The sequence below is a fragment of the Saccopteryx bilineata genome, chromosome 3, assembly GCF_036850765.1.
Source record: "Saccopteryx bilineata isolate mSacBil1 chromosome 3, mSacBil1_pri_phased_curated, whole genome shotgun sequence".
Taxonomy (NCBI): Eukaryota; Metazoa; Chordata; class Mammalia; order Chiroptera; family Emballonuridae; genus Saccopteryx; species Saccopteryx bilineata.
In genome coordinates, this window is record NC_089492.1 from 188,609,015 (window position 1) to 188,635,890 (window position 26,876).

General features: G+C 39.6%; 2 protein-coding genes across 9 annotated transcripts in view; one reads left to right on the forward strand and one right to left on the reverse strand.

Moving 5' to 3' along the window:
- LYRM4 (LYR motif containing 4) overlaps positions 1-26,327 on the reverse strand; it is a 159,597-nt gene extending 133,270 nt beyond the window's left edge. For 2 of the 5 annotated variants that reach the window (XR_010730404.1, XR_010730405.1), the window contains exon 1: positions 26,013-26,327. Coding sequence is in view for 3 of the 5 variants with exons in the window: in XM_066268421.1 (XP_066124518.1) it covers positions 26,013-26,098 (86 nt within the window). In the remaining 2 variants the exon portion in view is untranslated. The remainder of the gene's footprint in view (positions 1-26,012) is intronic. The other 3 variants (XM_066268421.1, XM_066268422.1, XM_066268423.1) reach the window with 3 other exon arrangements.
- A 48-nt stretch (positions 26,328-26,375) lies between these two features.
- The window catches only part of FARS2 (phenylalanyl-tRNA synthetase 2, mitochondrial), a 672,513-nt gene continuing 672,012 nt past the window's right edge, over positions 26,376-26,876 (forward strand). For 2 of the 4 annotated variants that reach the window (XM_066268414.1, XM_066268418.1), the window contains exon 1: positions 26,741-26,876. The gene's annotated coding sequence lies outside the window, so the exon portion shown is untranslated. Of the gene's footprint in view, positions 26,464-26,740 lie in introns of those variants that run through there. The other 2 variants (XM_066268413.1, XM_066268417.1) reach the window with 2 other exon arrangements.

The following is a 26,876-nucleotide window of genomic DNA, read 5'->3' on the forward strand; positions in this document are numbered from 1 at the left end:
AGATGTCTGAGTAAACTCACAGTGGTAGTTTTGTCAGATGAGTAAAACATAGGGCAAGGAGAGAGAAAACACTTTCAGAGCTCAAAGCTGATGTTGCCAGGAATTTCTCTCCCCAAGGTAAGAAACTCCTGAAAAGTCCCAGTTCTCAGAACCTAAGGTATTCCCCCACTCAATTCCCCTTTGTAGGATTCAAGTCCTAGTCTAAACGTCCAAAAATAAACAACCAAATAAACGATGGTAAATTAACGGGTTATATCTATTAAAATAATACATATGAAACTCATGTACCAGTAAGAAAAAGTAGGGCCTAGCTGGTTGGCTCAGTGATAAAGCGTTGGTTCGGTATGTGAATGTCCAGGTTCAATTACTGGTCAGGGCACACAAGAGAATTGACCACCTGCTTTACCATCTGTCCCGTCCCCTTTCTCTCTCTTCCTCTCCTACAGCCATGGCTTGACTGATTATGTGTTGATCCCGAGTGCTGAGGATGGCTCTGTGGCCTCTGCCTCAGGTGCTAAAAATGGCTCGGTGCTGAGCAACAGAGCAACGGCCCCAGATGGGTAGAGCATCTGGGACCCCAAGGAGCTTGTTGGGTGGATCCCGGTCAGGGAGCATGTGGGAGTATGTCTCTTTGCCTCCCCTCCTCTCACTAAATAAAAATAAATAAATAAAAGAAAATAAAAAATATATCCAAAGCACTAGGGCCTAAAAAATAGTTTATATAATAACTACAGAATTTCTGCAAGGTTCCATGGGAATTTTTAAAAAGTAATTGTCTTGTAAAAACAAACCCTCAACACAACTAATAAAATAGTGGAAAGAAAGGCACAAGCATCTGGTAGCAGATGCCTCCCTCAGGCCCTAGAGGAAAAGTTCAGGAGTATTTCTGTCCAAGATTCCTTTATGGTGCTTAAAAACATTAAAGAGGCCCTAGCCGGTTGGCTCAGTGGTAGAGCGTCGGCCTGGCATGCAGAAGTCCTGGGTTCGATTCCTGGCCAGGGCACACAGGAGAAGTGCCCATCTGCTTCTCTACCCCTCCCACTCTCCTTCCTCTCTCTCTCTTCCCCTCCCGCAGCTGAGGTTCCATTGGAGCAAAGATGGCCCGGGCGCTGGGGATGGCTCCTTGGCCTCTGCCCCAGGCGCTAGAGTGGCTCTGGTCTCGGCAGAGCGACACCCCGGAGGGGCAGAGCATCGCCCCTTGGTGGGCAGAGCGTTGCCCCCTGGTGGGCGTGCCGGGTGGATACCGGTCGGGCGCATGCGGGAGTCTGTCTGTCTCTCCCCATTTCTAGCTTCAGAAAAATACAAAAAAAACACAAAAACAACAACAACAACAAAAAACACATTAAAGATCTTTAACCTATAATTCAACAAAATTAAACTTCTAATTGTCACTTGGATCTATCCTCGTTGCCACTGACATTTTGTTGGAAACAAGATTTTTCAAAGTATAAACCAATTTATCAAAGGAAAGGCCATGTATAAAACGTTGTCTAGCTCTTTTGCAGGAAGGCATACAGATCAAGTAGTTTTAGATGTGGCTGTTTAGAAAGTGCCATGCGCTACAAGCTGGAGCCTGGGTGGCTGTGGCCAGATTCACCGTCCTTTCCTCACCAATTCCTGGACAAAAAGGTGAACATGTTCTCCACTTGAAGTTTTGCAAGCTACTCTTATGAGGTGCAAAACAAAGATCATACTCAAATATTACTTGTGCTCACATCTACATAGCTTTTTATTATGGATAGGTTATATTCCTATTAAAAGTATCACTGGCATAAAGGCTCTTGTGTTAGAAGGGAATTTTCTGACTTCTTTTTCCTTTTACCTACCAGAAGTGACCTTGACCTACTATCAAAAAAGCAAGTTCATGCTTTCATTATGTAACAAGGGTTAAAAGTTAGGTTGAAGAATTTAATTTTTAAAATTTAATTTTAAAATTATTTTGTGAACTAGCTAATATCAAACATGACCTTTAAATGATTGAAAATTTATGGATAGTAACTATCTGTGGTAGAATATTCAATTAATTCTGGGCTTTCCACTTTATGGAAGTCAAAATAAAATACGGACAATGGAAATTCCTCTTGGTCATTACAATCAAGTTTCTTCATTAAACTTTCATTTCATACTAGTGCTACTAAAAAGGAGCCAAATATAAAGTCTACTGAAAAGTTCTATCTGTTTCTATCACAACAAGTTTCAACACGTAAGCACGTTTATTTGGTGCATGTGTGCCTCTCTATTTTTATCACTTAATGTATACATACTGACGTAGCAAATTAACTAAAACAAAGTTGATTCATGTTAGTCTTATGTGTGAAGCGATACTGTACACATGGCTACTGATAAAGTTCATTTATGCCACTGTATTTTTACGAATTTCAACAAGGAAGAAATGCTACAGAAGCATGTAGAAATTTATTGAAAGTGAAAGGTGAAGGTATAGTTTCTGATAGGACATGCAGAAGATGGTTTGAAAAATTCGAAACAGGTGATTTCGACCTTTCTGATAAGCCACGTTCTGGGCGACCATCTTTGATCGATGACAATGTTGTTAAGACCATGTTGGAGCAAGATCCTTTTCTGACAAATCGGAGATCGCAGAAAGGCTTAATTCAGCTCAGCAAACCATTTTGGACCATATTCGGAAGATAGGATTGGTGTGGAAATATTCAAGATGGGTGCTACATGAATTAAGTCAGAAGAATTTGTATTTTGTTTTATTCCAAAAATGGACAGAACTTTTTGGTAGACCTTATAAAATGCCATTTGTTTTATCCTTTACTCCTGCCACTAATAACCAGCAAGAACAAATGAGGAACAGAGGACACAGGACAGGGGACACAGATAAGTGATCTCACTTATGATCAATATTATTTTTAAGAATAATTCATATATTCAATAAATGGTGCTGGGAAAACTGGAAAGCCACATGCAAAAGAATGAAACTGGACTACAGTCTCTCTCCCTGTACAAAAATTAACTCAAAATGGATCAAAGATCTAAACATAAGACCTGAAACAATTAAGTACATAGAAGAAGACATAGGTACTCAACTCATGGACCTGGGTTTTAAAGAGCATTTTATGAATTTGACTCCAATGGCAAGAGAAGTGAAGGCAAAAATTAATGAATGGGACTACATCAGACTAAGAAGTTTTTGCTCAGCAAGAGAAACTGATAACAAAATAAACAGAAAGCCAACTAAATGGGAAATGATATTTTCAAACAACAGCTCAGATAAGGGCCTAATATCCAAAATATACAAAGAACTCATAAAACTCAACAACAAACAAACAAACAATCCAATAAAAAAATGGGAAGAGGATATGAATAGACACTTCTCCCAGGAAGAAATACAAATGGCCAACAGATATATGAAAAGATGCTCATCTTCTTTAGCTATTAGAGAAATGCAAATCAAAACGGCAATGAGATACCACCTCACACCTGTTCGATTAGCTGTTATTAGCAAGTCAGGTAATAGCAAATGTTGGAGAGGCTGTGGAGAAAAAGGAACCCTCATTCACTGTTGGTGGGAATGTAAAGTAGTACAACCATTATGGAAGAAAGTATGGTGGTTCCTCAAAAAACTGAAAATAGAACTACCTTATGACCCAGCAATCCCTCTACTGGGTATATATCCCCAAAACTCAGAAACATTGATACGTAAAGACACATGCAGCCCCATGTTTATTGCAGCATTGTTCACAGTGGCCAGGACATGGAAACAACCAAAAAGCCCATCAATAGATGACTGGATAAAGAAGATGTGGCACATATACACTATGGAATACTACTCAGCCATAAGAAATGATGACATCGGAACATTTACAGCAAAATGGTGGGATCTTGATAACATGATACGAAGCGAAATAAGTAAATCAGAAAAAACCAGGAACTGTATTATTCCATACGTAGGTGGGACATAATACTGAAACTAAGAGACATTGACAAGAGTGTGGTGGTTACGGGGGGGAGGGGGGAATGGGAGAGGGATAGGGGGTGGGGAGGGGCACAAAGAAAACAAGATAGAAGGTGACAGAGGACAATCTGACTTTGGGTGGTGGGTATGCAACATAATTGAACGACAAGATACCCTGGACTTGTTATCTTTGAATATATGTATCCTGATTTATTGATGTCACCCCATTAAAAAAATAAAATTATAAAAAAAAAAAAAAAAAAAGAATAATTCATATAAAAAAATGCTAAGCAATTCTCCCTTTCCCTTCCCTGAATGTGTAAAATAGAAGAATATCTGCTGGGTTATTCAGAAGGAAAAAAACAATCTACATGAAAGTATTTCAGATGTATGGTAACCTCACCCACTCAAAAAAGAATCTAGGAATGAGGAGATAAATAAAAAAAGCTGCAGGGCCTGAATTCATGGTTGCAAAGTTTAGTCAGAATCTTGGTGCACTTTTGGAATGTACTGGCACTGGGCACTCCAAGGATAAATTGGGTCTCTGTTCCCTCAATCACTGAATACAGGATTGAATCCAGGGCAAGGGAGCCTATTAGGGAACTCAACTTTGCCAGCTTGGAGTTAAAGGATTCTGAACTCTATATGTAAATTTATGCAAATCAACATATAATCACATCCCTGGATTTACTGACAAAATCTGGTAGCCCTTTTCCCCTTTGGAGAGCTTTAATTTTTGCCTTTCATGGAGAAGAAGAATCTTTAAAGTCTTCTCAAGTCTAAAATTCTATGCCTTTAAAAATGCAATTAACCTCTGTATCTCTTGGGATGTCATGAGCAGCCGGGAAGACCAGGCACTATAATAAATGGATGTTTATTTTGATTTTAGTGCTGTATTGTCTTAAAACAAAGTTTATTTGCTTGGCCATTTATAATACAAATAACTTGTTATTGCATCTTTCTTCCAAGTAGGTCAAAATATTTTCATGCACTACATAATTTATTTCTATAACATCTCTGTGAAACATCTAGGTGTTTGAGTGTTAAGATTTAAAGAACTTGGAGACTTTAAGGCTGAAGAAAATTGAATTAACACTTGCATTTACAAATTCTGTTAGTTTATATCATACTACTTTTTCTTATTAATACTGGCTAAATGATATCAGAACACTGCATTTATCTGCTAAAACAAAATGTATACTTGGTAGGGTCAAATAAAAAGATGAGGCCATAAAATAAACTCTGATGATTAGTATAAACCTAATTTTCTTCATTCTGCCACAGGAGTGGCAGCAGGAATCTTCACCTGTGGGCATACAGCGCTCCTGTTGGCACACTGTAGCTGAAGGAACCTGGCCATGGGCTGGCCTATAACCTTCTATATCTGTGGTCCCTACATAGAGTCCCTGGGCCCAAACTGCCTGCTTGACTGGACAGCCCAGCTCTTGGAAGTTCTCTTGGGATACAGATGATTCTCAAAGGTGGTGAGCATGCCTTGGTTAGAAGACATGGGAAAGACAGGCAAAACTGAGTGTCATTTCACTGATAGGAACCAAGATAAAGTAGAATGCACTACATTGCTAATAAAACTCTTCACAACTTACCACTGAATTTTTTTCTTTTGAAATTTGATATTCTTCTGCTTAGGTCCAAGGTCCCAGCAACTGCTGTTCTTTGGACAATGACCATAACTTGTAGCTACCAGGGCTGACTAGTAAATGTGAAGGGCTTTGTTACTACCACTTCTATTTTAGCACAAAGAACCTCAGAGATCAGAAATCTTCAACTCATTTCCATTTTGAGTTGCATGAAACTTTTATTATTTGGCCTATATCTAAGGCAATGTACAATACATAAATGGTCAGAGCAAGAAGGTATTTGGCTTCAGTATTGTTTGTTATTCCATGTTCCAATAAGCTCTGGTACATTCACAGTAGGTATGTAACAATCATTTTAATACAGTTAAAAGAGTTTCATCTGCTGAAACAACCTGCTGAAATTTAAAAATTGTTCACCTTGAGTTAAAATGAACACAAGTTGATTAACTCTATTTACCACAATGAATTAACACAAAAAGAGAAGCCATACCCTCTCAGCCTGTGTCCCACACAGAGGGTCAGCCAGGGAGCGCTCCTTACTGCATTCTTTTGTAAACATGTTTCCTAGAAATAAGGATGTCTTATGTATATGATCCACAATGGCTGGCAGAAAATGGGTGATTTGACAGATGAGTGGAGGGCCTTCCAAATACTTTGCTCTGCTTTAATAGTCTAAAGCAGGTGAAAATCCAATCTGACATGTGGACCACCATTTACGACGATGTGCTATGTGAAAATACTAGCATTCCCTTAGGAAGAGTTACAAAGAATATTTGTATGAAGAAACCCTGAAATCGGAGAATCCAAAGTTAGGCATCTAAATTCATTCTGAACCTCTGTCCGCTCCCAATAACACCCTTTACAACGGTCTTCTATCCAGACAGCTCTTAATGGTTCAGAGGCTGCAGGCTGAATGTGCAGGTCCCAGGTCTTGTGGCAACAGTTTTCACAGGCAAGTCCTGCTTGTTCATTAAAGGCTATCTACAGAGCATCATAACCAACCTCAAACCCTTCTCTCAAAACAAAAGTTTATTGATGCAGCACACTTACTACACATCAGGCACAGCTTTACATGTTACTTTAATCTTCCTTAACCCCTCTGCAACAGCCTAGGAAGTATGTCAGTTGTTCTACATAGGCAAGCTCCCATTAGTAATAGCATACATCTTCAATATAGTTGCACCTCTCTCCCCAAAGGCTCCCTACCATACGGAACCCACAGCCAAGTCCAAAGTCAGATCATGGTAATGAAGGGGATTAGAATATTCCACCCCCAAATATGCCACTATGGCATCTGGTATTTTGAACTGAGGGCAACTGAGAAACAACAGATGCTGCAAGGGCTCTCTGGCCTCCTTTCTGCCTAAAAATAGGTCGTAAGTTTCCTGTGACAAAGGTGACTTTCAGTTCCGAGAAGGGGACATTCTTATTACCAGAGATAGGGATTATATGCTGAGATGAGTCTGCTAAACAAACCATACTAAAATAACTGTTACCTTCCATTAATTTCTCCCTATATTTCCTATTCAATTTCCCCACAATATTCTGCCAGTACACCCAAATCTCCTTCCTTTGCTAGTCACTTCTCAGTTTATCGTCCTTTGTTAAAATGATATATATGTTCCCAAGGCTAACTTTATCTTTGGGGTTTTCACTCCTATGTGAAGTCGCCAATACCCAGCCATATAAAAATATTAACATGAAATAAAATTCATATGCATTTCTCCTGTTGGTCATTTGATGGTTCCATTCAAGGGCTCTAGGCAAGGAACATAAAAGGGCAGAATAAACGTTTTTCCTTCCCTACAGTGGTCTAGGAATTGCTCTGGACTGTGAGTGGCCCTCTGAGAAGACAGTGACCCGTGGATGTGGACGCAGAACCGGGTCTATCAGGCTGGCGTTCTGCGGCTCCTGTCCCGGTTTGTTCCTCACTTCTCACCTCTAACCACTTACTTGATTAAAGAAGGGCCATCACTATTTTGATTCTAATTTAAAGCTATATTTCTTAAAACAGCCTGTAACATATATTTTCTATAATGTTAACCACCACACCTCTCAAAAACAAATCTCATTGTTATTTAAGAAAACAAAATTTTCAGAGTGACGTCACGGAAATGGCGCCGTGAGCAGCGCGTCCGACAGATCTCCCCTAAATCACAACAAATTTATCAACTAGAAACAGAAAAATTTATCCTCGGAGCATTCCGGAGTTCCACACAAACTGAAAGCAAAAGGACTGTTATCACTTGAATCTGAGAGACGAGGGTGTGGAGGAAGCTACCACAGGGACGTTCATTCAAGCCGTGAGGGAGTGCGCCTGTGTGCTATCAACAAGACCACCCTCAGATGCCAATAAGAAAGAGGAAATCGAATATTATGGATACAAAAGAAAGAGAGGTAACACAGATAGATGTGGAAAAATCTATGGAGAAAAGACTTAACATATTGGAAGCCTTGGAGCTAAATGACAGAGAATTTAAAATAGAAATCTTAAAAATACTCAGAGATATACAAGAAAACACAGAAAGGCAACATAGGGAGATAAGAAAACAAATCAATGAACACAAAGAATATATTACTAAGGAAATTGAAACTATAAAAACAAATCAAACAGAAATGAAAAACTCAATTCACGAGCTGAAAAATGAGGTAACGAGCTTAGCTAACAGAACAGCCCAGATTGAAGATAGGATTAGTGAAATAGAAGACAAACAACTTGAGGCACAACAGAGAGAAGAAGAAAGAGACTCAAAAATAATAAAAAACGAGAAAGCCCTACAGGAATTGTCTGACTCCATCAGAAAGAATAACATAAGAATAATAGGTATATCAGAGGGAGAAGAGAAAGAAAATGGAATGGAGAATATACTCAAACAAATAATAGACGAGAACTTCCCAAGCCTGTGGAAGGAACTAAAGCCTCAAATTCAAGAAGCAAACAGAACACCGAGTTTTCTTAACCCCAACAAACCCACTCCAAGGCACATCATAATAAAGATGACACAAACCAATGACAAAGAAAAAATTCTCAAGGCAGCCAGGGAAAAGAAGAGTACAACATATAAAGGAAGGCCTATTAGATTATCATCAGATTTCTCAGCAGAAACTCTACAAGCTAGAAGAGAGTGGACCCCAATATTTAAAGCCCTGAAAGAGAGGAACTTTCAGCCAAGAATACTATACCCATCAAAGCTATCCTTCAAGTATGAAGGAGATATAAAAACATTCACAAATACAGAAAAGATGAGAGAATTTATCAACAGAAAGCCCCCACTCCAGGAAATACTAAAGGGGGTTTTCCAACCAGATTCAAAGAACAAAAGAAAACAACACCACAAGTAACAGCTCCACCAAGAACACAATAAAACCAAACTTAAACTGTGATAACAAAGGAAAAAAAGGGGGGAGAGGATGGAGATTAACAGTAGCAAAGGACGATGAAGTGCAGAAATACTTATAAGATAGGGTACTACAATGAATATGGTAGGTACCCTTTTCATTACTTAATGGTAACCACCCTTGAAAAAACCACCACAAAAACACTTGACTTAAAAAAGGTAGCAACAGAGGAAAGAAGTATGGAACACAAACAAACAAAAACAAATGATAGAAAAACAAAAGAGAAGAATAAAACTAGATACAAAACTAACAGAAAGCAATTTATAAAATGGCAGTAGGGAACCCACAAGTGTCAATAATTACACTAAATGTAAATGGATTAAATTTACCAATAAAAAGACACAGAGTAGCAGAATGGATTAAAAAAGAAAATCCAACTATATGCTGCCTACAAGAAACACATCTAAGCAACAAGGATAAAAACAAATTCAAAGTGAAAGGCTGGAAAACAATACTCCAAGCAAACAACACCCAAAAAAAAGCAGGTGTAGCAATACTCATATCTAATAATGCTGACTACAAGACAGAAAAAGTACTCAGAGACAAAAATGGTCATTTCATAATGATTAAGGGGAAGTTGAATCAAGAAGACATAACAATCCTTAATATATATGCACCAAACCAAGGAGCACCAAAATATATAAGACAGCTACTTATTGACCTTAAAACAAAAACTAACAAAAATACAATCATACTTGGAGACCTCAATACACCGCTGACGGCTCTAGATCGGTCGTCCAAACAGAGAATCAATAAAGATATAGTGGCCTTAAACAAAATACTAGAACACCTGGATATGATAGACATCTACAGGAAGGACACTTCATCCCAAAGCGACAGAGTATACATTTTTATCTAGTGTACATGGAACATTCTCAAGAATTGACCATATGTTGGGCCACAAAGACAATATCAGCAAATTTAGAAAAATTGAAATTGTACCAAGCATATTTTCTGATCATAAAGCCTTGAAACTAGAATTCAACTGCAAAAAAGAGGGGGAAAAACCCACAAAAATGTGGAAACTAAACAACATACTTCTAAAAAATGAATGGGTCAAAGAAGAAATAAGCGCAGAGATCAAAAAATATATACAGACAAATGAAAATGAAAATACGACATATCAGAATCTCTGAGATGCAGCAAAAGCAGTAATAAGAGGAAAGTTCATATCACTTCAGGCCTATATGAACAAACAAGAGAGAGCCGAAGTAAACCACTTAACTTCACACCTTAAGGAACTAGAAAAAGAAGAACAAAGACAACCCAAAACCAGCCGAAGAAAGGAGATAATAAAAATCAGAGCAGAAATAAATGAAATAGAGAACAGAAAAACTATAGAAAAAATCAATAAAACAAGGAGCTGGTTCTTTGAAAAGATCAACAAAATTGACAAACCCTTGGCAAGACTCACCAAGGAAAAAAGGCACAGGACTCAAATAAATAAAATCCAAAATGAAAGAGGAGAGATCACCACAGACATCATAGATATACAAAGAATTATTGTAGAATACTATGAAAAATTATATGCCACCAAATACAACAATCTAGAAGAAATGGATAAATTCCTAGAACAATACAACCTTCCTAGACTGAGTCATGAAGAAGCGGAAAGCCTAAACAGACGAATCAGCAGGGAGGAAATAGAAAAAAACTATTAAAAACCTCCCTAAAAATAAAAGTCCAGGCCCAGACGGTTATACTAGTGAATTCTATCAAACATTCAAAGAAGACTTGGTTCCTATTCTACTCAAAGTCTTCCAAAAAATTGAAGAAGAAGCAATACTTCCAAACACATTTTATGAGGCCAACATAACCCTCATACCAAAACCTGGCAAGGATGGCACAAAGAAAGAAAACTACAGACCAATATCTCTAATGAATACAGATGCTAAAATACTAAACAAAATACTGGCAAACCGAATACAACAACATATTAAAAAAATTATACATCATGATCAAGTGGGATTCATCCCAGAATCTCAAGGATGGTTCAACACACGTAAAACGTTTAACGTAATACACCATATCAACAAAACAAAGAACAAAAACCACATGATCTTATCAATAGATGCAGAATAGGCTTTTGATAAAATACAACACAATTTTATGTTTAAGACTCTCAACAAAATGGGTATAGAAGGAAAATATCTCAACATGTTAAAGGCCATATATGATAAACCATCAGCCAACATCCTATTAAACGGCATAAAACTGAGGACTTTCTACCTTAAATCAGGAACAAGACAGGGTTGTCCACTCTCTCCACTCTTATTTAACGTGGTGCTAGAAGTTCTGGCCAGAGCAATCAGACAAGAGAAAGAAATAAAAGGCATCCATATCGGAAAAGAAGAAGTAAAGCTATCACTTTTTGCTGATGATATGATCCTATACATCGAAAACCCAAAGGACTCCACAAAAAGATTATTAGAAACAATAAACCAATACAGTAAGGTCGCAGGATACAAAATTAACATACAAAAGTCCATAGCCTTTCTATATGCCAACAATGAAATATTAGAAAACGAACTCAAAAAAATAATCCCCTTCACGATTGCAACAAAAAAAATAAAATACCTAGGAATAAACATAACAAAGAATGTAAAGGACCTATATAATGAAAATTACAAAGCATTGTTAAGGGAAATCGAAAAAGATACAATGAGATGGAAAAATATTCCTTGTTCTTGGATAGGAAGAATAAATATAATCAAAATGGCCATATTACCCAAAGCAATATACAAATTTAATGCAATTCCCATCAAAATCCCTATGAGATTTTTTAAAGAAATGGAACAAAAAATCATCAGATTTATATGGAACTATAAAAAACCCCGAATAGCCAAAACAATCCTAAGGAAAAAGAATGAAGCTGGGGGCAGTACAATACCTGACTTTAAACTATATTATAGGGCCACGATAATCAAAACAGCATGGTATTGGCAGAAAAATAGACACTCAGACCAATGGAACAGAATAGAAAGCCCAGAAATAAAACCACATATATATGGTCAAATAATCTTTGATAAAGGGGCCAACAACACACAATGGAGAAAAGAAAGCCTCTTCAACAAATGGTGTTGGGAAAACTGGAAAGCCACATGCAAAAGAATGAAACTCGACTACAGCCTGTCCCCGTGTACTAAAATTAATTCAAAATGGATCAAAGACCTAAATATAAGACCTGAAACAATAAAGTACATAGAAGAAGACATAGGTACTAAAATCATGGACCTGGGTTTAAAGAACATTTTATGAACTTGACTCCAATGGCAAGAGAAGTGAAGGCAAAGATAAATGAATGGGACTACATCAGAATAAAAAGTTTTTGCTCAGCAAGAGAAACTGATATAAAAATAAACAGACAGCCAACTAAATGGGAAATGATATTTTCAAACAACAGCTCAGATAAGGGCCTAATATCCAAAATTTACAAAGAACTCATAAAACTCAACAACAAACAAACAAACAATCCAATAAAAAAATGGGAAGAGGACATGAACAGACACTTCTCCCAGGAAGAGATACAAATCGCCAACAGATATATGAAAAGATGCTCAGCTTCTTTAGTTATTAGAGAAATGCAAATCAAAACTACAATGAGATACCACCTCACCCCTGTTAGATTAGCTATTATCAACAAGACAGGTAATAGCAAATGTTGGAGAGGCTGTGGAGAAAAAGGAACCCTCATTCACTGTTGGTGGGATTGTAAAGTAGTACAACCATTATGGAGGAAAGTATGGTGGTTCCTCAAAAAACTGCAAATAGAACTACCTTATGACCCAGCAATCCCTCTACTGGGTATATACCCCAAAACCTCAGAAACATTGATACGTGAAGACACATGTAGCCCCATGTTCATTGCAGCACTGTTCACAGTGGCCAAGACATGGAAACAACCAAAAAGCCCTTCAATAGAAGACTGGATAAAGAAGATGTGGCACATATACACTATGGAATACTACTCAGCCATAAGAAATGATGACATCAGATCATTTACAGCAAAATGGTGGGATCTTGATAACATTATAAGGAGTGAAATAAGTAAATCAGAAAAAAACAAGAACTACATGATTCCATACATTGGTGGAACATAAAAATGAGAGTAAGAGACATGGACAAGAGTGTGGTGGTTACCAGGGGTGGGGGGAGGGAGGACATGGGAGGGAGGGAGGGAGAGAGGGGGAGGGGGAGGGGCACAGAGAACTAGATAGAGGGTGGCGGAGGACAATCTGACTTTGGGCGAGGGGTACGCAACATAATTTAATGACAAAATAACCTAGACATGTTTTCTTTGAATATATGTACCCTGATTTATTAATGTCATCCCATTACCATTAATAAAAATTTATTAAAAAAAAAAAAAAAAAAAAGAAAACAAAATTTACCACTGCTTAATATTTGAAGTATTAGTTTTAGGGGATTGTTCACTATTATTTTTTGTATTTTTTGTATTTTTCTGAAGCCGGAAACGGGGAGAGACAGTCAGACAGACTCCCGCATGCGCACGACAGGGATCCACCCGGCACGCCCACCAGGGGGTGACGCTCTGCCCCTATGGGACGTCACTCTGTTGTGACCAGAGCCACTCTAGCGCCTGGGGCAGAGGCCAAGGAGCCATCCCCAGCGCCAGGGCCATCTTTGTTCCAATGGAGCCTCGGCTGCGGGAGGGGAAGAGAGAGACAGAGAGGAAGGAGAGGGGGAGGGGTGGAGAAGCAGATGGGCGCTTCTCAACTGTGTGCCCTGGCTGGGAATCGAACCCGGGACTTCTGCAAGCCAGGCTGACACTCTACCACTGAGCCAACCGGCCAGGGCCCACTATTATTATTATTTTTTTACAGAGAGAGTCAGAGAGAGGGATAGACAGTGACAGACAGGAACAGAGAGATGAGAAGCATCAATCATTAGTTTTTCGTTGCGCATTGCAACACCTTAATTGTTCATTGATTGCTTTCTCATACATGCCTTGACCGTGGGCCTTCAGCAGACTGAGTAACCCCTTGCTGGAGCCAGCGACCTTGGGTTCAAGCTGGTGAGCTTTTGCTCAAACCAGATGAGCCCGTGTTCAAGCTGGCGACCTCAGGGTCTCGAACCTGGGTCTTCCGCATACCAGTCCAATGTTCTATCCACTGTGCCACTGCCCGGTCAGGCGGCCCACTATTATTTTAAAATATACTTTGTTTTATATCTGATATCCCTGAAATGTAGAGAAATACTTTTGCGAGACGTACTTACTACTTAAAAGAAATTCATTTGTTCGTTTATCTGTTCATCCATCCACTCATATTTTCAGCCACCAGATACTGTGTTAAGTAGTAAAGACTGAAATGGAAACAGGCCAAGGCTCTACAAAGCTTCTGGTTTCGGGGACACATTATGAATTATAGCAGCAGTACATACGCAGTGCTTTGAGTACAAAGGACAGAGAAAGTAGCATCAAGTTACTAAGACTTTTGTTGTTGTATTTATCATAAAAGATCATTTCTGTGAGCTGTTTTTCTTAAATCTCAAAATATCCTGAGTTAAAAAAATTATACTTTCAAGTAGAACTCCAATAATGAGTGGTTATGAAGCCACACAGATAATCAAGGTATCATGAAGATATATTATTACAAAAATATATTATTATATCACAACTGGCCATTTTATTTATTTTTATTTTTTTTCATTTTTCTGAAGCTGGAAACAGGGAGAGACAGTCAGACAGACTCCCGCATGCACCCGACCGGGATCCACCCAGCACGCCCACCAGGGGCGAGGCTCTGCCCACCAGGGGGCGATGCTCTGCCCATCCTGGGCGTCGCCATGTTGCGACCAGAGCCACTCCAGTGCCTGGGGCAGAGGCCACAGAGCCATCCCCAGCGCCCGGGCCATCTTTGCTCCAATGGAGCCTCGGCTGCGGGAGGGGAAGAGAGAGACAGAGAGGGAAAGTGCGGCGGAGGGGTGGAGAAGCAAATGGGCGCTTCTCCTGTGTGCCCTGGCCGGGAATCGAACCCGGGTCCTCCGCACGCTAGGCCGACGCTCTACCGCTGAGCCAACTGGCCAGGGCACAACTGGCCATTTTAAATCTGCTTCTTACAACAGGGGTGGTAGAGACCAGCTGAAGAAACCCTGTTCAAGGCATTCATATTACTAATCCAGGCAAAAGCCAGGAGAACCCATCTTTATTTAGCTGAATCTTGCTAAACCTAGAAATTCAGCTTGGTTAACTTCTCTAGTTTTTAATTTGGTTTCTGAAGGTTAGAATTTTTCTAAATCAGCTAGGTGCCAGTGAATTAAGAAAATAAATGCTAAGACAAGAAAAAAACCTAATATGTGATATTCTTTTGACAGATAGGACTCAGTGTCAAGAAAAGGGTCACAGAGGACATAGGATATCACTTATCCACAACAAAGGATGCGTATGGCTGCTGATGGGAGTCATTAAGAGGCAATTTTATATGATGCTGATTATAGCAATTTTCTTTTTTAAATTGAATTTATTAGGGTGACACTAGTTAACGAAATTAAAGAGATTGCAGATGCCAATTACACAAGGCATCTCTGTACACTGCATTGTGTTCACTCTGCCCACATCAATCCTCGTCCATTATGTCCTCCATGCCCTCCTCCACCTTCTGCCCCCCTGCAATCACCACAGTTGTCTGTGTCCACAAGTTTCCCTCTTTTTGTCTTTTGCTCCATCCCTTGTCCCACCCCACCCCCCATAGATGTCAGCCTGCTCCATATGTATGAGTCTGTCTCTATTTCGCTTGTTAGTTTATTAGATTCCACAAGTAAGTGAAATCATATGGTACTTATTTTTCTCTGACTGGCTTATTTCACTTAGCATAATGCTCTCCAGGTCCATCCATGCTTTTGCAAAGGGTAAGATTTCCTTCTTTTTTATGACTATGTAGTATTCCATTGTGTAAATGTACCACAGCTTTCTTATCCACTCATCTACTGATGGGCACTTGGGTTGTGTTCAGATCTTGACTATTGTAAAAAACAGTGTAATGAACATAAAAGGGTGCATATGTTCTTCTGAATTAGTGTTTTGGGATTCTTAGGATATATTCCCAGAAGTGGGATTGCTCGGTCAAGAGGCAGTTCCATTTTTAATTTTCTCAGATAACATCATACTGCTTTCCATAGTGGCTGTACCAATCTGCATTCCAACTAACAATGCACAAACAAGGGTTCCCTTTTCTTCACATCCACATCACTTGTTGTTTGTTGATTTATTGATAATCATTCTGACAGGTATGAAGTGGTATCTTATTGAGGTTCTAATTTGCATTTCTCTGATGATTAGTGATGTTGTGTCCTTTTTGATGTCTGTTAGACATCTGTATGCCTTCTTTAGAAAAGTGTCTATTCAGGTCCTTTGCCCATTTTTTAATTGGATTGTTTTCTTGGTGTTAAGTTTTACTTTTTATATAAACTTTGGATATTAATACCTTATCAGTGAATAGGGGTGTATGTTCTCCTATTCAGTGAGTTAACTTTTTTTTATGGGTTCCTTTGCTATGCAAAAACTTTTTAGTTTGATGTAATCCCATTTTCTTTCTCATTTCTCTTGCCTGAGGAAATATTTCAGAAAAAATATTGCTACAGGAAATGTCCAAAATCTTACTATGTTTTCTGCTGAGATATTTTTTGTTTCATACCTAATATTTAAGTGTTCAGTCTATTTTGAGAATGGTGTAAGAAGCTGGTTGTTTCATTTTATTGTACAATATCTGTTCAATTTCCTCCACACCATTTACTGAATAGACTGTCTTCAGTCTCCTTTGTATGTTCTTGCCTCCTTTGTCAAATATTAATTGACAATATAGGTATGGTTGAGTTCTGGCCTCTATTCTGTTCAACTGACTTGCATGTCTCTTTTTGTACCAGTACCATTGTTTTGGTTATTATTACCTTGTAGTCTAGTTTGATAGCAGGTACTGTGATTGCCCCAACTTTGTTCTTCTTTCTCAAGATTGCTGTGGCTATTTGGGGACTTCTGTGGTTCCCTATAAATTACTGGATTTGTTTAGTTCTGCAAAATACACCACCTGATAGGAATTGTGTTAAATCTATAATTTGCCTTGAGTAATACGGACATTTTAATTGTTACTTCTTCCAATCCATGAATATTGTATACGCTTGCACTTGTTTGTATCTTCTTCAATTTCTTTGTTCAGTGTCTTATAATATTCTGTGTACAAGTCTTTCACCTCCTTGGTTAAATTTATTCCTAGCAATTTTATTCTTTTTGAAGCAATTGTGAATGGCATTGTTTTTTTGGTTTCCCTTTCTGATTATACACCAATAATGATTGGTGTATAAAAATGCAACTGATTTCTGAATATTTACTTTGTATCCTGCTACTTTACTGAATTCATTTATTAGTTCTAGTACATTTTGGTGAGATCTTTAGGGTTCTTTATATACACTATCATGACACCTGCAAATAATGTTTTATTTCTTCCTGTCCAATTTGAATGCCTTTTATTTCTTCTTCTTGTCTGATTGTTGTGGCTAAGACTCCTAGTATGATGTTAAATAAGAGTAGCAGACATCCCTGTTTAGTTCCTGATCTTAAGGGAAATACTGTTGTGGCCTGCATGGGGAAGTGTAGACCTGAGTGGGGCCAATGGAGATTAATGAAAACACGAAGACATAGATAGAGTTTGGACCAGGTGGAACACTGCTTGGGTGGAGACATAATGGCCTCGAAGCCTGGAAAACCCATCTATTTTATATGCTTAAACAAAAGGGCATTGTGCTGGGGGGTGGGTGGAGGTAATAACCTCAGATCTAAAACTACATGATGCTCTATCCTACAAGCATATCAGAACATGTTGAGTCTGTGGTTGCACTGTGTATGCTGCCCTGCTCTGGTGTCAATACCATGAACAGCCTCCAAGTTGTTTTGGTGGCCCTACCTTGCCAGGTCACCATCGGACGAGCAGGGTCTTGCCTCTGCTTTCAGCTGCACATAGGCCAGACACATTTGGATGCAGTGGCCTTTCTATAAAATACTTGTAGTTTTTGCTATTGAATATGATGTTGCCTGTCGGTTTGTTATATATGGCCTTTATTACTGTATTTCCCCATGTATAAGAAGCATCTTAATTTTGGGGCCCGAAATTTGAAAAAAAAATGTATTACATAAAGTTATTGAACTCAAGTTTTATTCATCATAAAATTCATACAACTCCTCATCACTGTCAAAACTCCCATCCATTAGCTTGTCCTCATCTGTGTCTGATGACAAATCCCTGTCTTTATTTATTGCCTCGTCCTCAGTTCCATCTATGGCATTTGAAATGCAATACTTCTTAAATGACTTGACAACAATCTCAATCTTGATATTATCCCAGGATCTTTTCACCCAGGTACAAACTACTCCTATAGTTGGTTTCTTCACTCTTCCTGCTGGTGTCAAATTGTCCCCAGAAAACTTCATCCGTTGGTTTCATTCATTTCTCATGGCAGCTTTGAAGGGTTTGTTAATGCTAACATCAAGTGGTTGGAGCTGGGATGTCAAGCCTCCAGGTATGACGGCAAGTTTTGCTTTCTGCTCTGCAACAATCTTGTGTTTTTTTGTTATGTTTGTCCTGAACTGATCAAGCACCAATAGGGCAGGTTTGTGTAAGGGCCCACCCCACCTGATCTCCTTCCCCAAACTTTCTCAAAGCAGTTCTGCATCCCATCCTGATCCATCCAACCCTTGTAATGAACGTGGACAATCATTCTTTGAGGAATGTCTTCTTTTTGCATTGTTTTGCGTTTGAAAATCAGCATAGGAGGCAGCTTGGTTCTACTAGCACAACAAGCTAGAACTGTGTAACGGCTCTTTTCATGTCCACTTGTCTTTATAGTTACAGTTTTCACCCCCTTCTTATCAGCAGTTCTGTTATTTGGGACATCAAATTAAAGGGGGAATTTGTCCATATCCCAAGTCAAACTGATGACAAAACAACAAAATTCAAGGACCTTCTGCTCATAGCTTTCAGGCATCTTTTGGACAAGTCTGGTGTATGTATGCATACTTAGTCCATTATGCTTCATGAACCGGAAGCACCAATTGTGTCTTCGTTTGAAACCAGGAATTGACCCTGGGATGTCTATATGCTGGGTGGACACTCTATCCACTGAGCCATCTGCCAGGGCCTCCACTTTCTTATACTTACTCTGCCTTTATTTTCTCTTTGCTCTGATTCTCTCATTTATTATATTTGAATATATTACAATTACTTTATTTTATTGTATGTATTCTTATAAGTTTTTAAAATGCTTTAGGGGCCAGGGTGAAGTATAAATACAACAAGTATAATTTGAAAACCCATTGAAACTTAACTTAATAAATCAGCAATGACACACAGATCTGATAATTTTTAACATTTTGCTCTATTGTCAAGAGTAAAAATTGTTATTTTCTTCCACAAATTAAGATATGCTGAATATATTAAATGTTTTCTCCTCTAAGTTAACAATACAATTTTATCTCATTTTTCAAAACCATTATCACTCAAAATAATGAAAGTTAGTAACCAGGAGAATTTTTTTGACATTTATGCATATTTAATGATGATAATCTATTTTTCAAGTCTAAGAACCTGCTTTTTAAATACAAATAAATTGCTTCTAGATGTGGGGCTTTGTAGAAGAAAGAAATCAGGTAGTCAAAGTGCTAAAAAGTGCCACAGGCTATATATTAGCTCAATAGAATAAATTCTGGAAAATTTTAAGACACAATTTGAGAAGAAGTTAGAAAAGTAACAGTAGTCTTTTCCTTTATTTTGTTCCCTCTTCCTTCTTTGTGTTCTTGCAAAGCCTATAATAAAAAAGTTAAAGTGATTTTCACAAAAAGGTATGATCTGTTCAACATTTTATGGTGAACAAAACTCCTATTTGGCTGCTTATAACACAATTTTATAGTTCCTTCAATTCCTCATACTGTATGTATGCATTTCAAGAGGTAACAAAAGGGAAAATATTTTACTGAGAAAAAAAGACAATCTTGTTTACAATACTGTGAAGTAAAATGCAACATTTTATGCTTATTTGTTGGATAGCTGTCTCAGGTGATACCTCTGTGTAGCTCTAAATTGAGTCAAGGGATAAAAGACGAAGAAGAACAAAAGGATGAAATTTTCCACATATCTGCAATTTCTGGTTAAAGACAGTTTTATTTAAGAATGAATTGAAGACTTTACCAATGGGGAGGTTGGAGTTCCATTTATTAAAATGAAGAATATATTTAAGGCTCTGGCTCAGGGGTCAGGAACCTTTTTGGCTGAGAGAGCCATGAACGCCACATATTTTAAAATGTAATTCTGTGAGAGCCATACAACCACCCGTGTATGTTTTGCATTATCCAATAAATATTTGGTGTTGTACCAGAGGACAGCTGTGATTGGCTCCAGCCACCCGCAACCATGAACATGAGCGGTAGGAAATGAATGGATTGTAATACATGAGAATGTTTTATATTTTTAACGTTATTATTATTTTTTTTAAGATCTGTGAGCCAGATGCAGCCATCAAAAGAGCCATATCTGGCTCACGAGCCATAGGTTCCTGACCCCTTCTCTGGCTGGTTAGCTCAGCTGGTTAGCGTGTCATCCCGAAATGACAAGTTCTGGGTTTAATCCTAAATTATGACACACACGAAAGGGACCAATAAACGCACGACTAAGTGGAACAACAAATGAATGCTTCCCTCCCTTCTCTCCTCCTTCCTCTGTCTCATTACAAAAAAAATAATCAATTAAAAATTAAATAATAAAAAAAGGAATATATTTAAGTATTTTAGGATTCTAAATGAGAATATATGAAGTTAAAACTGAAATGGAAATTTCAGTTAGAAAATTAACAGTGTTATTTTAAGGGTATCTGTATAAATATGACTGAGAAAATATTGGTATATCGTTTCTTTAACACCATTTGCAAATATGTCAATGTCACTCTTGTCTGATGTTTTTTAGTGGGGAAGAAAAATGATCATTCTTCATAAAAAAGTTATTTATGTTAATATGTAATGAGTTTATTCATTTAAAAATAGGTGTTTTAAAATCTTTTAGTTTTAATTTCTGATATGATAAGTATTGATAATTATGCCTTACATAAACTTTTTGGAGCATCCAGTAACATATAACAATGTAAAAGGATTTTGAGACGGAGGCAAGATAGTAAGAAGCTAGGAAAATCCCTGGGTAAGTGGAACAGAGAGAGATTGCAAATTTAATCTGGCCTCGCCCAGCACTCTGATTCACCGGCCTCCTTCCCCCTCATAGGACCACTCTCTTAAGCATTAAGACCTCAGGACAATGAGGGTCTAATCAGCATCAAAAAATCTTAGGAATAAAGCCTCTGGTCTGTTGACTGCAGATACAGAATTTTGGTCAAACTAGAGATAACTTTGAGGCCTCAGTTGTTTTTCAGCTCTGGGCCCAAAATAAGCTGCAAAATCAGAAGGGATGCCATGGCTGACATCAGCACCAGATGCAATGACCCATGATCCCTATCCTAGTGCCAACCAATCAGTAGAGATTAGGACCCTGACCCTATATGCTCACTTTGATGAATCAGCATATTAAAGGACATACCTGGAGAACAGATGAATATTATATTGAAATCCTCCTGAAATCTCCCCTAAAATTGCTGCATTTAGAAAACAGATAAAAACACTTAAGACAAAGGACCAAGCACATGCTTTCTCTCTAGAGCAGTTTTTTTCAACTGCCAGTCCACAGGCTGGTGCCAGTTCACCAGAAATTTTGTGCCTGTCCATAAAAGAGTTAACCACCCTGATCATCATAACTCTTTTGTGGACCCAACATCACGGTAGTTAACTCTTTTGTGGAATGGCATGGCATTTATGGCTAACTGGCAGTTGAAAACACCGCTCTAGAGTATGCCTTCTTTCTTGAGGCACGTCTCTTTGCTTTATTTCTCCTAAGATCTAAGGGTCCCTATGAGACTTGTAACCAGGGGAACAGCAGGCAAAAGCAGCTCATCCAAAGCTAAACCCTTGAACCTGTTTCCACAGGCCTTTCTTTTGCCTCTGTAACCTGTTTCCTGAGTTCACACAGCCCAGCTGGCTCACTTTTTCTGCATCAGTGACTTCCTTTCTAAAACACCAAGGCCACTCTCTGAGCAGCCTGCTTGAATCTTCTCTTTAGGTGTACTTTTGGTTTGCATGCTTAATTAATTTCCTCTTGTGCTAGAGTTTTTGGATCCAGATTTTTTCTTTGATGAACTCAAAGGCCAAGAGCTGACATTGCTAGTAACAAGATCAATAATTCTGAGGACCACATTCTTAAGACTGTGTCTTCTTGGTCTCCATTAGGGGCTTTTCTTTGGTCAACCCCTTAAAATTTGATGTTCTCTAGAAGAGCATCCTAAATTCGCTCATCTCACCATAAACTAGAATTTCTCAATCTTGCAATATTGACATTTTGGGTCAGATAATTCTTTGTTCTTAGGACTGTCCTGTGCATATGAGCCTCCCTGGCCACTAACAAGTAGATGACATAAGTATCCTCTTACCAAAGCTGCGACAATCAAAAACGCCTCCAGGCAATGTCAAATAAAATTGCCCTGACTGGGAACCACTGCCCTAAATACTCTTCCTGGAAATTTTATCTAACAAGATTTTAAGTCTACTTATAAAATTCCACTTTTTGCATCTGTCACAAACTAACTTATTTAAGTCTCACCACTTCAAGAGATAAATAAATACCTCTGCTTTACAGATTATGAAACTGCAAAATAGAGAAGTGTAGTGACTCGCCCAGGGTCATAAAGCAAGTCAGTTTGATGACAACTCTAGCCCTGATACCCTGAGCTCTAGACTCCTGTGAATAACTACCTCTGCTGGGCATCTCAGGTGACATTTCACTCAAGATGCCCTCAAAATAAAATCAAAAGTCTTTTCTCCACAAGACCAGCTATTTCTGTATTTCTTAAGTCAGTTAATGGCAGGACTTTTATAATTAACTTCTCTGTGCCCCAGCTTAACTGGTAATCTAAACGTCATTCTAGATTCCGCTTGAATTTTCTTGAATCCAATTATTCCAGTCCCAACAATTTTACTTTCTAATTAATCAAACATCTGTTTTCTCTATCTTCCAATATTTCTGACCTCATTAGGTCTCTAATCTTTCCTTGGCACTATTGTAACCAACCCCATTTGGTATCATCATATCTAACAATCCTCTTTATTGCTGCTGGAGTGATCTACCAAAAGTACAAATTTGGCCACATCACTTTACGGCCCACAGTTCTTTCTTACAGCTCTTTCTTGACTGTGTTAACTAAGAGTAAAATCCAGGTTCCTTAGCATGGCCCTCACCCCTCGACTACATGACCCTTTCCAACCTCCGTCTTGTCTTCTACCACCCCTTGAGTCACACTGTATGTACTCTTTAGCAGTATTCTACTGTTTGTTATTATTTGAGCATACTATGCTACTTCATGCTTTTGATCCACTGTCATCTTCTGGGAAGCGTTCTTGATTCTACACCCTGTGCATGCCTATTAGAGCATTTACCATAGTTTGTGAAAATGGATTTCTATAAGAGTGTCCCACAGAAGTTGTTAAAGAAGCCATTGATGGCAAGTCCCTTGCTGAGTCCAATGCTCTCTCATCTTTCTATCTCTAGGGTCTGGTATGGCATTGAGCAAAGTAGCCTTCAGGTGAGTGTTTTGGAAGAATTAAAGTAAAAGAATACATAAGAACAGAACTAATTTAGATTGGGTTGGGGGTGTGGAATGAGAAGAATCAGGAAAATATTTGTCCCAAGGTCATGACTGAACTAAATCTCAAAGGAAGAGGAGAAACTCAAGACAAGGGTGTTTAAAAGGCATTCCAAACAAAGAAGAGTACTGGGAGGGAGGGAGACTGTCTTCAAAAGCCATAAAACATAGAGCATTAATACAAAAGAAGAACATGTTTTATAGCAAGTAGGCATATTATCTTAGGACAGTGGTCAGCAAACTCATTAGTCAACAGAGCCAAATATCAATAGTACAACGATTGAAATTTCTTTTGAGAGCCAAATTTTTTTAACTTAAACTATATAGGCAGGTACATTCCTTATCGAGGTAGCGCCCGCACATGGTATTTTGTGGAACAGCCACACTCAAGGAGCCAAAGAGCCTCATGTGACTCACGAGCTGCGGTTTCCTGACCACTGTCTTAGGAGATAATACTAATGGGACTCTCAAGTTTTATGTCAATGATTTTGGGAAAACAGTATAAAATGATTGCCAGATAGCATTACTTGAACAATTATTTTCTAAACGTGTATTACCTTACAGTACCTCATACTGAAACTCATTTTCAATTTTCTGTGTACCAGGTACAGACTTGAGTGACTTTCTGCAATTCACCCATTGACTTGGCATTTATTCACTTGAAAAAACTTTGCCTTATATAAATTTCACCATCTGGCTCGTAAGTCATTTCCAAATGGAATTTTACAAATGGAAGGTTCCCTAGAAATTACCTAGTCCAAACAGGCTAATTTTACAAGCAAGAAAATTGAATTACTTAGGTTGAGTGAGACTTGTCCAAGGGTCTATACTCTGAGAGCTCCCCCTTGACTTTTCTACCATGTGCTTCCCAATCTGCCCTGCTGCTGTCTCTTCAGTGTGTGACCTGTGTGCTGATTCCCAGTTCTAGTTGATTCTTAGAAAATTTAAACGACACAGGATCTTCCTTCAAACAGGTAAAAAATATTGATTTCCACTCATTCACTTGCATATTTTGTGGATTCCTTCCCCAGACTTGGTTAATTTTACTACTATTTTCCAAACACTACTTTCTAAAGCCAAAACAATGTACTCCCAAGAAATGTTTCTTTTAACTACTTAACCAGGTGAATATAACCTTATGAGTGTGACTTAGATATTGTTTGAAAATTTACAAGATGAGTTAGTTCCCTTTCTATGCAGGTATTTAAAAATTAAAGTCATTGTTTGAGAGGTTTAGTGGTCCATTGGATAGTCAAGTTGTACTGGTCTACCTATCACAGGGCCAGCCAGCTCAAACAGAAGGGGGTGGGGGCACTACCTAACTAAGTCTGTCCTAGGGGTAGGTTTTGCTCTTAGGAAATCAAATCCATAGTCTGGCTAATAACCAAAATTGAGACCTGGTGTATATAATGAGCTGGTCTTATCAGAGTCTTGCTTTGGGAATATATTTCAAATGCAGAGAGGATCAGGTAATTACTAGAAGACATCAAATCTAAAAGGATGCAAAGAGAAAAGTCCTTAAGATACATACTGCAGCAATGGGTCAGAAGTTATAAGGAAGTGCAATATAAAGCTGAAGCTCCTAAGTGCATAAAAGATAAAGAGAGTAAAGAGTAAGAATAAGGGGATCAAAAGCAAATAGGAGAACAGGGCAGGCATGGAAAAAGTTGGGTGCTACAGAATGGATGTAAGAGATTCTCACTCTGCTGCTAAGATCATAAAAGCTGGATCCACAACTGATGAGGCCGCGACAAACGCTCCTGCACTTCTTTTTAAACCTTTAAACCTTTATTCCTTTACTCGTCGTATCTCCTCCTTCCAGGTCCCTCACTCCAGCTGCCACCAATTATCACAAATAGAATGGATTTGATTTTCGCGATTAAAAAAGCCAGTTAAGACACCTAAGAAATGAGAAGAGTAGCCGGAGAGAGCCTTCAGCTTGTGGACATGTGCTACTTACTGGTCACTTTCATAAACTCTTCCAGTTCTGCAGGAAGTCCTACATGTGCAAGAAACTGGTCTTAAGCACTAGCAACTAGCACGTCCATCCTTGCTATGGCAGAAGCACACCACTAACTATGCTCCCAGGATACGAAAAACGGTATCCGAACTGGGGGAAAACCACAAGATTTCTTTTCTCTGACAAAAAGGGGGACGCCCCCCGTTCGGCCCCGCGAGGCTCCAGCGGCCACGCTGGTCGGTCAGCAGGTGTACACTTACCCGTGGTGATCCCTTTCCGCCACTGTTCCGAGGCCCCCGGCGCGGGACAGGGGCTCCTCGCACCCCACGACATTCCCGGTAGCCCGCGCCCCGGCCCTCCCGCACTTCCCGGCCCTCGCCGCCCGTCGGGTCACCTGTAATTGTAGGCGCTGAAATGCTTGCTCTCTCTCAGCATCGCCCGGTACAGGTCTAACACTTGCGCGCGGCTGGAGGCTGCCATGTTGGAAAGAAAAGAAAAGAAAAGAAAACAAAACACCCAAGTGGGTCCTCTTCGCGGAGGTCCCGAGTTTAACCCAACCACAAAATTTTAGCCTATGCAAAACCACGACGGAAATAAAATGCAACGCCGTTTGGGCTCGCTAGCGGGCCCGGGCCTCAGCCTGGGTGAGCGGCCGCCCAGCCTCGGGCAGCTGCGGACGGCGCCCGGCCTGGCTCGCGGCTTCGGAGGCGGGCGCAGGCGGGCTCGGGGCAGCTAAGGGGGAGGCGCCCACGGGGAAGGCGCTCCCGCTCGCCGCCTTGCCGAGGAGGCTACGCGTGTAGCAGTGCTGGGAGTGGGGAGCGGAAGGGGGCGCCGAGGGGACGCAGGTAGGCCCTGGGGATGGGATCTGGGTCCCGCTAGTGCACCAAGCCACGCTGCCGGGGTCGCAGGTCGGAGGTTCGAGAACAGGACGTGCAGCGGGCTAAAGAATGCTTTCGCGAACAGCCTCGGGTCAAGGCTAGGACACTGAGTTTCCCAGCGTAGGCTGGGCCAGGTTGCACCGCCGCGAGGCGTGAGTTGCAGTTGCCCGGGTAACCGAGCGCGTGCCTTGCAGATGCTCCGCCCCCGGCGCTGTCGTCTACCCTGGCCGCTGTGTCCCGCCCCTCAGGCTGAGGCCGCCTTCGGCCTTGCCTGATAGGCGGTGCGGGAATTATTGGGTCCATTTGCTTAGGTCTTTGGTTCGGTCGCTCTCTTTCGGTGGGCCCCGAATGCGGACAACTTACTGTATGCTGGGACAAAG